General features: G+C 54.2%; 1 protein-coding gene and 2 non-coding genes across 3 annotated transcripts; all 3 read left to right on the top strand.

The window, feature by feature from the left end:
• Positions 1 to 4,104: 4,104 nt before the first annotated feature.
• ARL5C (ARF like GTPase 5C) lies at positions 4,105 to 9,703 on the top strand. The gene is made up of 6 exons (XM_040497362.1): positions 4,105 to 4,301; positions 4,911 to 4,971; positions 6,121 to 6,268; positions 6,931 to 7,014; positions 7,471 to 7,622; positions 8,853 to 9,703. Exons 1-6 carry the CDS (start codon positions 4,256 to 4,258, stop codon positions 8,899 to 8,901), a joined length of 540 nt encoding a protein of 179 aa, XP_040353296.1. The 5' UTR covers positions 4,105 to 4,255; the 3' UTR covers positions 8,902 to 9,703.
• Positions 9,704 to 10,371: 668 nt separating this feature from the next.
• TRNAC-GCA (transfer RNA cysteine (anticodon GCA)) lies at positions 10,372 to 10,443 on the top strand. Its single transcript has one exon. It is a non-coding gene; the product is annotated as a tRNA-Cys (tRNA).
• A 676-nt stretch (positions 10,444 to 11,119) lies between these two features.
• Positions 11,120 to 11,191, top strand: TRNAC-GCA (transfer RNA cysteine (anticodon GCA)). The gene has a single exon. It is a non-coding gene; the product is annotated as a tRNA-Cys (tRNA).
• The last annotated feature ends 891 nt before the right edge of the window (positions 11,192 to 12,082 follow it).

Genomic DNA, 12,082 nt, shown 5'->3' with positions numbered 1-12,082 from the left:
ATCCACTGATGCCCTGCTAGCCAGCTTTGGGAGAGGGGAAGAGGTCTATTTGGGGGGCGGGGGAGAGAGAACAGGGACTCCCCCAGCCCCAGCCTGAGAACATCAAGAGGGACAAAGTCAGCAGGTGACATTACCAGCTGGCAGGATGTGGACCTCTGACCGTTGTGACTGCTCTCACCTGTGTCTCCCTCACATGGCACTCGCCATGGCATTTCTCCATTCTCTTGGTTCTTGTTTCTGGGATGGTGGACCTGGGGAACTAGAGCTCCTGGGTCCCTCATCTGAATGCTTCTGCCCAAAGTGTGTGTGTGTGTAGAGCAACAGACATCTATGCCTTTCAGGTGAGGGGTTAACAGACCCAAGTGACTGGCCCAAGGTCCCTGGGAGTTGATGGCAAAGACTGCTGGGATTGGATTCCAGTCTCTGCCTCCCAGCCTAGCTCTCCCCCCACTGCCTTTCAATGGAATCAATCCTTTACTCCTTTCTGAACATTTATTGAGCACCTACCAAGTACCAGGCCCAAGTCTGAAAGGGAGCCGCAGACAATTCAGGACATCATGATGAGCTCTCTGCTGTGAGAAGCACTGGGTTCTGTGGGAACCTGGAAGAAGGGTAATGCCCTTAACCTGGGGAGGACAGGAGAGGCTTCTCAGAGGAGGTGAGGCTCGAGTGGAGTCTAGAAGGCTGGTTAGGAGTTAGCCTGGGGGGAAGTGTTCAAGGCAGAGGAAGCGGGTGGCATGCGTGGCATCTTCTTGGCCCTTCACAGGCAAAGTGTGCTTTCAAGGTGATGGTCAGAGGGGGGTCAGCAGGACCAGGTCACGGGGGCCTTGAGTCATGTTAAGGAGTTTGGGCTTTGTCCTGAAGCTAGTGTGCAGAAAGTGAAGGATTGTAAGTAGCAATGGCAAAGTTGCCTTGGTTGCAGTTTGGAGCATAAATTGGAGGGCCTGCCCTGGAAACGGCTGCAATACTCCAGGTAAGAGGCGGGGGGCGGGGTTGCAATGGGCCACAACAGTGGAATGGGAAAGGAGGCAGTGGCTGCCTCCATCTAGCAGGTAGAATCAAGAGCTCTCCAATCTGGCTCTTGGAGGTGGCCAGAGAGAGGGAGGGAGGCAGGAGGGAGGCATCACGGGGTGACTCTGGGTGATGGTCTTTCCAGACATAGAGGAAGCAGGTGGAAGAACCAGGTTAGAGACAGAAATGATGTCTAGCTTTGGACAAGGTGGGTTTATGGTGCCCGCGGGAGGACGTCCAAGAGAAGAGCAGGAGACAGATGGATGCTTGGTCTGGAGAATCGGGGAACGGCAGAGAGCTCTATCTGGGGTGGAGGCTGATATTTTGAATCAAGGGCGGAGATCATTGACTTTAGTTTACAGATAAAGCTCGCAGCTTGTCCATAGCTGCACAGGTATGCAGCAAGGACTTGAATTCAGATCTTTGGAGTTCAAGATCTGTGGTGCCTGTGAGCCCTAAATCTAGTGCTAATCCCCCCACTCCAGCTTCTGCAAGGGGAGGAGGAAGCAGGTGTCTGAATATGTTTGTCTTCTCTTCGTGCATCTGCTGCCTGAAATTGCATTTGCCCGGAACTTGCAGGCGGGGGCATTTCGAGGTGGCGTGGAGATAGTGAGAGATGAAGAAAGAGAGATTCTTGTCTTTTGGTAACCACAAGCCCTCAACTGATGTACACTCAGCACGTTGGCGGTTGTCAACATGTGAAGATTTCAACAACCGTGAAGTAAGCTGGGATGAGGTCTAGAGAGGCTGATGCTACCACCACTGTCACCTCAGGGAGTGGAGAACTGAGGTGCTGGGACCCCTCTTATCTGGGACCCCTCATCTCATTCCTTGACCAGTAGCTTCTGTCCACAGTGAGTCCTGGGTGTGGCTGAAGGTTTCCACCTTCCAAAAAGTCAAGGGAGCTGAGCTGGGACCTCCATGGCCCAGGAGCAAGGGGTGTTCCAGCCGGTACCCTAGAGGAAAATCTTGTCTTAGCTCCAAAATCACATCCTCAGAAAAGTGAGCTGTGACTCCCTTCTAAGTCAGGCCATCCTACCTACTGTCTCTCAGGGTTTGGTTTTGTTTTTGGTTTTTTGGTGTGTATATTTCTCTCTCCCACTAGACCGTAAGCTCCAAAAGAGCCAGACCGGGTCTGTTTTGTCTACTTGGCATGTTTCCTAACTCCTGACTCATATTTGTCAAATAAATGAATGAATGCCCCCTAAGACCGAGGCCCTAGGTTTCACAGCAGAAGCAGCCCTTGTCTGTTTACTGAATGTGTTCCAGCTAGCAGAATGTCACTTTCAATTCTGCAATTTGGTGGTGGTAATGGGGGGGGTGGTTGGGAGCAGGATGCACTGAGGTTCCTCCCCCCCCCCCGGAAACAGATGGTAAAGGGCTTAAAGGATTGCTGCTTCCCCCAGCACCTTTCTGTGTCCCCACCCCCACCCCCACCCGGCTACCCACCCTGCGCCTGCCATCACACTCCGCGTTCCTTTCCTGGGGCTGAAACGGGCTCTGGTAGTCAATTCTCCTTCCTTCTAACTCCAGGCACCAAGGCGGGTGGGATGAGAATTCCTTATTTAGCCAATTGTTTTCCCTCTTCTCTCCGTGAACTTCCCAGCCTTCCTCATTCCTCTTCAACTTGTGCTCACACCTCTTTTTAAATGTTCGAAACACCATCTCTCAAGCTATGGCATAACTTACCGTACTTCAATAGCCGCACGTTTCTTATGTGTGCCAGGCAGGGGACCAGGCCCGGAGTGGGGAGCAGAACACAGGCGAACAAGACATGAACCCCACCCTCTAGGTCTCACAGCTGATTGGCACAAACAGGCCAGTCTACAATCTCAGGCTAAAGAGAAGCCCCGTTTGTCTGGAGCACCAGGCCAGGGCTTGGGAAGTAGGTGGCTTTTATGGAAGGCAGCTAGTAAGTTTTAGGAGTCCATCCACCTTCCTGGGAAAGTGAAAGCATTCAGGTGGAGGGAACACAGAAGCAAATGCCGAGTTGGAAGGGGCTCGGCCTCTGCGGGCAAGGACCAGCGGATGCAGGACATAAGAGATCACTTGCAAAGGCAGGTGAGGGCTGCTCACGGGGGCTCTTGAACGTCAGGTGAGGAGACTGATCTGAAGCCAGTGGGCGATAGGCAATCATCTGAGCTGTGCTTTACAAAGGTGAATAGGGCTGTGCTGAGTCAGGGGGAGGCAGAGGCAGGGAGACAAGTTAGAGGTTGTTCCCTTAGCGAAGGGGAGCACTAATGGCTCTAGGAGGGCAGTGGCCGTGGGGCAGAAGGAGCTGATTCTCCTGGGTGATAATGGCCTCAACTAACTGCCCCCTCAGCCTGACGCTGGTTTGCCTTCTCCACTTCTCTTTTTGTTTTCTGGTTTTTCCCAGTTTAAGCAAAGAAGGAAATTCATAACAAAAATCTCCTCCTTCCTCTTCCTTCTCCAGCCCGGCTCTCTCTTGGCCCAGGTTCTCTTCTCCTGGCTCTTAGTATCGGGCGCCCGTCTATACGGCCTCTAGCTGTGAGATCTCTCTTTATGTTCCATTCCTATCTTCGGATGTCCACCCCCCACCCCCAGCCCACGATCTGGGGGCTGTGCCTGAGCAGTCGGTTTGCTAATGAATCATAGAAGCAGTACTGATTTATTTCTAGAAGTTGCCTCTCACCAAGGGATTTGGGAGACCCTGCCCTTCCCTAAGGGAACTAACTTTGAGGGGGCCTACAAGCCCCACACTAGTGAAACCACTAGAGATCCGTTGAGAGCTGGAATATTCTCCCAGCTCAGAGAGGATCAGTGAGCCCTCTGCTCCCATAGCTGGCAGGTGCAGAAAGTAGGGTTTTGCTTCAGTCTAGTGACCCAGACATGGCACTTGGAGAAGGGAGATCTGGGGCTTGGTTGTGGGTCACTGCGGTGAGCATCCTTGATATGCAGTGAGGGAGCAGTTCGCCCAGAGAACCTCTGGAGCTTTCTCAGGGCAAAGGGGAGAATGTGGAGTCTGGACCCCATTTAACTTGCACCTGCAGGGCTCTAGACAAGTAGCTTGTTCATTGTCACCATGACATCCATAGCACCCGCGGGGCGGGGGGTGGGGGCAGCGTCCCAGGGGATTCCCAGGCTCCGCAGGTGACTCGTGGGACTTCCTGACCTCACAGGCAAAACTTGACCCCCCTCCGGGGGGCGGGGCTGCAAGCACCCTGGGTAGACCCGGGTGCCCGAAGGTCGCTGAGTCTTGCCCCTCTCCGGCCGGGGACGCGCTATGGGACTACTGATCGCCAAGCTGATGAGCATCTTCGCGAACCAGGGTAAAGGACACACAGTGCCTTCAAGCGACGGCTTTGATCCGGCTCCCACCTGGGGCTCCCCAGATCTGGGGTGGGGGCGGATGCGCTGGGGGACCTCGGGCTCCGAGAGCCCTGCGTGGACACTTCTTGCAGACTCCGCGGTCTCCCCTGCCCCCTCCCCGCCTGCTCTTGGAGGGTCGCGCGCTACGGTGCACCCCGGGGAGCAGGGTTGGACAAGCCTTCTTCCTCCTGGCTAAAAGCCGCCGCCGCTTTTCCTGCGACGGCGATTTCGCTCTCGGCTCTTTCCCCAGACCCCTTCTCTTGGCAAGCCCAGGGCGCCCCTGACCTTTCGGACAACCACTTTTCTGGAAATATGGAGTGACGGAGGTGGCGCTCAGCTCTCGTCTCTACTGTCTGGGAGTGGCGCGGGTGTCCGGGGCTGGGTGGGAAGCAAACCTGTCCAGTTGGTTTTGTGTGGGGGAGGGGTGTAGGGGAGCAGAAGTGGTACAGTGGGCAGAGGTCTCCCAGCCCTCTGGAAACACTCGTCTTCTGGGGAAGCCCGGTAGGGCACACGATCCCTTGGTTACTGAGTTTGGCCCTGACCCTGCCCTTCCCCCTGGATGACTCCAGAGCACAAGGTCATCATCGTGGGACTGGACAATGCGGGAAAGACCACCATTCTCTACCAGTTGTAAGTGACCCTCTGATGGAAAGAGGTGGGGTTTGGGTCTTCCCACCAGACTGACAGACATTTGGACCAATCACCGGAGCCCTTCCCTGGGTCCCCTGGTTTTTAGCCAGGAGGAGTGGTGAGGGGGGGCGCTGGTGTGACCTTCCTGGTACAGTGAGCCTTCAGACCTGTGGCCCCTTGCCTGGGATTCGAATCCTGCCCGTATGGGCAGCCCTAGTGTTCCCCGCCATGCGCCCCCCCCCCCCCCCCCGCCCCGAACCGACCAGACTGGGTTGTGCAGCCCTGAAGCTGTCAGAAACTGACTTCTCTTCCCGCCTCCCTGCTCTTCCCTCCCCCTAGCGGCCGGTCTCTCCTTTCTAACTCCCGCACTTCACCTTTGCCTCCTAACTTTGTCGCCTTCTTCACACCCAAAAGGGAGAGGGTGCAGTTTGGAGTCTGGCTGAGCTTTGTGGCTCCCGATCCAGCCGAGGTGGACACAAGTGCTGACTAATTATCCATCGGTGCTTTTCCCAATATGCAGTCTCTGGATGGCATCTCTCTCCTTTGTAGCCTCCAGAGTATTTACTTAGGAAGATTTTCCCCTGAAAAAGTAGTGTATGTAAATGGTTATTTTAAACCAGAAGAAAAGAGAAAATCAAACACTACACACGCATACAGTGAAAACTAAGTTTCCCCGCCCTAATGCCCAGATCTTCCAGAGGCACTCCCTACATATAAAACGGTGAGTGTTTTCTATGTTAAAGCACCTCTCTGATGGCCTTTGCTTGTATCGGTCTCCTTTTCCCAAAATCCCTTGCTACTCAAAGGGTGGTCCACAGACCAGCCGCATTGGCATCAGCTGGAAGCTTGTTAGAAACGCAAAACACTGGGCCCCTGCCTAGGCTCATTGGATCAGAACCTGCATTTTAACAAGACTCCCAGGTGATTCAGCTGCACATTAAAGTTTGGGGACACTGCTCTAATTAGACTCCCATCTCTTGGGTCTGCACCAGGGCAAGACTTGGTTTTACTCCTGCCTGCACTCCCCTGGGCCCAGAGACTTGGTCAACCCCGGGCTGAGCCGTTCTGAGCTTGATTCAGCCTGACTTGCAAGCAGAGGGGTGGGAACAGAACGGGCCGCGCTCTTGGTGACCTCTCTTCCCTCCCCAGCCTGATGAATGAGGTGGTCCATACATCTCCCACCATCGGTAGCAACGTGGAGGAGATTGTTCTGCAAAAGACACACTTCCTCATGTGGGACATAGGGGGACAGGAGGCTCTGCGCTCTACCTGGAACACGTACTACTCCAACACTGAGGTGAGGAGAGCGTCGGGGCTGGAAGGGGCCTTCAAGGCAGCTGTGTGATGTGAGCCGGTCACTGAGCCTTCTCTGAGCCTTGCTTCCCCCCCCCACTTGGTGAGGTGGAGATTGCAATGACTTCCCTCAATTGTTGTGAAATTTAAATAATAAAACAATAGCTAACGCATATGTTTCAAATACTTAATGCAGCACAGCGTTCAGTTAAGATTTTTGGATACTCCTTGGCAGATCTGTCTGCTTGCACTTTGATGCACTGCATGGGGTAGGCCCTTGGTCTCCAGGGGCCTTACTTTCTCCTGCTCACCAGCTGTGTGTCATAGAGCAAGATCTGTCCTCCTGCGGAATGCGTCTCCTCATTTGTAAATGGGGATCACAATGGTCCCAACGGCACGGGGGACCTGACCGGAGTCGTGAATGGCCAGGGCTTGGCCCAGCCTCTGGCACGCAATCAGAGGTTGTGCTGTGCGCCCCCCCCCCCCCCACTGCCTGGGTGGAAAAGGGAATTAAAATGCAACGAGGCAGTGAGAGCTTGAGACCAGACCAGTTCTCTGTGGGGCTTACATCCGGGTGGTGCAGAGGCCGGTCCGGGAGCACAGTGGGCAGGAGACACGTTCATCAGAGGGAAAGCCCACGGCTCACAGTTCCCCTCTGCTGGCCAGTTCATCATCCTTGTGATTGACAGCACGGACCGGGATCGGCTGCTGACCACTCGGGAGGAGCTGTACAGGATGCTGGCCCATGAGGTAAGGCCCCTGAGGTTGGGAGAGAGCCCAGTGTCCTCGCTGTGTGACTTCAGCTGACTCACTTAGCCTCTCTGAGCTTCATTCCTGATCCTCCAGTCTCTGAGAGCCTCCACCCTGGCAGTCTGAAGAGCAATAATGCCCTCAGCACGCCTGGTCACAGAAGCCAGAGTTGCTGGTTTGGGTCCTGACCCCGGTTCTCATTCACTGTGGGACCCCCAACAGGTCACTTCACTTCTCGTATCCTCAGTTTGCCCAAGTATGAAATGGGAGGGATCACCAAATTACTGCCTCATGGGACCGTCGTAAGGATCATATGAGCTGGTTGGGAGGCATTCCGTGAGCTGTCGGTGTCCATGGATGTGGTTGTTTTCACTTGATGTGGTTGCCCTGTCCCTGTCCCACCTGGGCGTGGGCCTCTCCTGCAGGCTGACTGGGGCTGGGCTCTCCTGTCCACAGGCTCTGCGAGATGCTTCCGTCCTGATCTTTGCCAACAAGCAGGATATGAAGGACTCCATGACCACCGTGGAAATCTCTCAGTTCCTCACTCTTAGTGCCATCAAAGACCACCCGTGGCACATACAGGGATGCTGTGCCCTCACTGGGGAAGGGTTAGTGGCTGCCCCACCTGCACCTCCAGGGTTCGGCCCAACCAATGAACAGCTGACCATCAGAACCCTCTGTTTCTCTCCTGTCAGGATCTGGCTCACACTTAGCTCCTGGGCCGAGTCAGTGAAGCACCCACCCACAGCTGAGATGCTGTGGGTAAGCAGTGAGCAGGATAGAGTGCCTGCGCTCAGGCTCATTCTGAAAGACAGGCGACAGGCCACCTCAGCACAAACATTTTAGGTACACAGAGGTGCTTTGAATAAAGTGAAATTGGATTAACAGTGATAGACGGGGCAGGGTTGGGTCTGACTCAGCTCTGGTGGTCAGGGACGCCCTCTACTAGGACATGACCTTTGGGCTGCAATCCAAATGGGGAGAAGACGGCCACAGCCATGGGAAGACCTGGGGGCAAGCCTTCCAGGCAGAAGTTGCTGACTCTTTCTGACCTTGAGTTTTCTTATCTGTAAAGAGGAGGGTGAGTATACCTACTCCCTCTGTAAGTTCCTGTTGAGAGCACGTGACATCAATCATCCAACATTTATTGAGCCCCAAATTTGTGCCAGGCACTTTTCTAGGCACCAGAGAAACAGCGGCGAACAAACCACAAAATCCCCTGCCCTCATGGAGGTTACTTTCCATTGGCGGGTTGGGGGGGGGCAGACACTAAACAATAAAAATAAGAAACATATATAGTGAGTTAGAAAGTGATAAATGCTTGGGAAAGATCAAGTAGGCAAAGGAGATTGGAAGCACGTGGGCAAATGTTGCCATTTTGGATAAGGTACCAGGGAGGGACCACCAGAAAGTAGCTGCTGAGTATAAATACCTGAAGGATGTGAAGGAGCCAGGTCACGGTCACGTAGAAAGGGCCTTGAGTCAGGCTTGGAAAATTCTCTTTTCTCTCTCAAGTGGGATCACAGCAGGCTGGGGACCCGGGCGCCCGGAGACTTTAGGCAGGCGGGCCCAAGGAACCACATGTTTCTGATAGTGTCCTTGCCACCCTCCTCCCGCAACCCACATCCATCCCCTCTGCCAGACGGTAGACCGCAGAGGGCATGTCTGGTTTTTTTCACCAGTAACCTGATGTACTCAGTCCATTTATACTTGTCGATTGAGAGATTGGATGCGACTTTGGTTGTCCCCTCCGTCAGCTCTGGGTAGGGGCCCGGGGCTTGGAGGCCATCATCCTTGCAGGATATGCTGATCTTTGCCCTGTTCCACCTTCCCTGCAGGCTGCCCGCGGGGCTCCAGTGGATGCAGTCTCAGACCACTGCCAACTGATGTCCCAGGCTGAGGCCATCCAAATACTTTGGGGGTTTTGCTTGGACTACGTGGGTGGAAAGCCCAAGTGACTATTCCTTTTCTACGATTCTCGGAATGGAGCTGGGTCGGCTATGGACAGTGACGTGAGATTGCCACAGTCCACCCAACCCTGTGAGCTTGACTGCAAGCCCTGAATTGCTGTAGACAGGACAGCAGAAAAGCTGCCCTTTCCTCCGTGGAAGCAGGTGTCCTTGGAGGCACCAGGCAAGCTGTCGGACATGTTGAGGGATTAGGACGTGGAGCCCAGTCCCCTTGGCCTGCAGCCTCTTTGAGGAAAAAATGGGGGGGGGGGGCGGAGTAAGAGACCCCCTGGAATTGCTCTTTATTTCCTAGAACCCCACCCCCGGCCCCTTGGCTCCCACCCCAGCTCTCTGGCCCCTCAGCCATGTTTGAGGAAAGGAGATTCCAGAGAGGTGAAGGGGCGGGCTCAAGGGAAGGAGGGCAAAGCCAAAAACTGGTGGGAAGGGAGAGGGAGGAGGACGGGACACCCCAGACAGGGACAGTCCCTTGCATGGCGGGGAGTCCCACTCCTCCCAGGCCTTTCTGTTCCCTCTGAGATGCTGGCTCTGACCACAGCTTGTGAGCGTTCAGCCATCTCATCCTATGCCCTTCATTCCCGGTCCTTCCAATGTGAATCCCATTCCTCCCAAATTTCCCTGATTCCTACAGAGTGCCTATCTTGACCATCTTTTGTAATGAATTTTTTCCACATTGTTTTAGAATTTTTATAAAAGTGTAATAAATGCCATTGAAAACTGCTCACCTCTTATTTCTGCCTGCTCCTTCTACCTGTGCTTCAAACTGGCTTTTGGTTTTTGTACGGGGCTATCAGGTAGGGGGAAATCTTCCTTGGAAATAGAGGGGGTGGTGCCTTAAGGTCCATCTGCCCAGAGGACTGGCTGGCTCTTTGGTCCTGGGCTCTATCACCCTCTGCCCAGGTAACTGACACTTGGCTTGCCAGGACTGGGAGCTTTCGGCTGTACCTGGGGCTAGGGGTGGAGTGGCTTGATGCTGACTCATGGAGGAGGGAAGTAGAGGCCCTTAGGGATTAGAAAAGCCCAGCAGTCCTATCTCGGTAGAGCTGAAGACAGGATGGAAACCCAGGCTGTCCATCTGTATACAGGGAGCAGCGCCGTTACCCCGTAAGACCTGGGATGGTCCTGGAACCTGTGGGTCTCTCTCCTTCCCAAGTCAGGCAGTGGACATCTCAGGGACAGTCAGGACACAGTTGTAGAGGTCCCAGGATTCCTTAACCCTGTGGTTTTCCTGAGGCGTGATTGTGGAGGAAGAACTCAGCAATCCTAGCCATCCCCATTCAGATCCTGCTTTTTCCATTAGATCGTTTTGGCACAGCTCTCAGGTAACAGCGTAATTTAATGTTTTCTTATACTACAGAAATCTATTCTAAGAAGAAACCAATGGTGTGCTGGGGGTATAGCTCAGTGGTAGAGCATTTGACTGCAGATCAAGAGGTCCCCGGTTCAAATCCGGGTGCCCCCTCTCTGTTCCAGCCTTTTCGTGTTTTCTTTGTCCCGCAGTCCACCTCTCAAAGTGCCCTAGCAAGGGAGAGGGGACGCAACTCAGGGCCCTGTTACCTGCTTTTGCAGGAAGGCCAGGGTGGAGTCCCCGCCCCGCAGATCCACTCACGCAGGTCGCGTGTGTAGACTAGAGGGATGCAGTGCGAGGGCAAGGAGCTCCGGGCTAACCCTAGGTGGAAGGTACAGACGACCCACTTCGGTAGTGCTACGGATGAGGCGGTCCCACTCCCAGGTCCGTTTGGCCAGTGACCCGACGGCTTTTCCTGGGGAGGGAGGCCGAGTATCTAAGGGCCAGGCTTGGGCTGGGGAAGGAAGGCCCAGAGAAGCGCGCCTGAGCGTGCGGGACGGAAAGAGGGGCGCCAAGAAGCAATAAAGGAGCTCTAGCAGGGCAGGAAACTGGGAACCCGGCGCAAGAGAATGTCTCCGAATCGAGGGCTCTCGAATGATCTCGAGGGCTTTCTCCTCCCACATTCCCAAACTGCATTTTCGGGAAACAAGTTCTGCGCCCAGGAGAGTAATCTTTTGAGATTGAGATCATTCCCAATTTTTGGAAACGTCGGACTCCACTTTTCGCAAATCCGTCAAAGCGCCTGCGCAGCGAAAGCACTAAGGCGCTACCGCGCCGGGACGTTAGCAGAGGGGGTATAGCTCAGTGGTAGAGCATTTGACTGCAGATCAAGAGGTCCCCGGTTCAAATCCGGGTGCCCCCTTGGGCTCAGTTTTCGTGGACCACGATGTCCATGCGCGTTTTTATTTAAAGTTTCCCCCCGTCCACAATTTCATGTTGACATTTCCTTCGCCAACCCTCTTTTGGGGAGACGACAATTGGTGCAAGAAAGACGAGAGCCTGCAAGAAGCGGGAATTCTCAAGCTAATGGTTCTTAAAATGTGGTCCCCGGACCAGCACCACCACCTGGAGGCGTGTTAGAAATGCAGACTCTCGCTTCTTCTGAGAACTATTGAATTAGAAACTTGGGAGTGGCGTCCAGAAATGTGTTTTAATAAGCCCTCCAGGTGATTTTGATGTACACTCAAGATCCTGAGGCTTACATTAAAAAAAAATTTATACGTCCCTTGCTTCTAATTATTTCCAAGCTGCTGTTTTCAGCCTGAGCCCTTAAAAGAAACCTTGTAAGACAGACCGCGTCTCTCCATGTGGCCACTAGAGGGCAGCAAGAAGCCACAGCTGGAGGCGGATGCCTCTTCCCCTTTGAGAGTGGGCAAAATTGGGATTTGAATTAGACCACGAGAAGAACTTATAGACAGGCCTTGCCTTGTCCCATTGTAAGGGATTAAAGAGTTCAGGGCTGGAGGAGGTTGTTTCTGGGACCCTGAATCCAGAGGAGGGAGGAACTGGGATTCTGAGGGATTAGGGGGTCTTTTAGTTCTTGTTTCCTTCTCAGTTCCTTCCTTTGGCCTGTCAGGGAACACCCCTCTTCCAGCCCATGCTGTTCCTTCTCCTGTCCCCACGCGTATCCCTCTTCCTGGAGAATTCCCCCAAGGGCACTCAGAGTCCATACCCTACCTGTCCGCGATTGTCCAGTCCCTAGGCCCCAGCCCCAGAAGAAGCCAGAAGCCCCTTACCCCTCACTCGCCGCCCC

The sequence above is a fragment of the Herpailurus yagouaroundi genome, unplaced genomic scaffold (assembly GCF_014898765.1).
Source record: "Herpailurus yagouaroundi ecotype Mexico unplaced genomic scaffold, PumYag 189, whole genome shotgun sequence".
NCBI classification, from domain to species: Eukaryota; Metazoa; Chordata; class Mammalia; order Carnivora; family Felidae; genus Herpailurus; species Herpailurus yagouaroundi.
The sequence above is the reverse complement of the archived record's forward strand: the minus strand, read 5'-3'. Positions and strand labels throughout refer to the sequence as shown.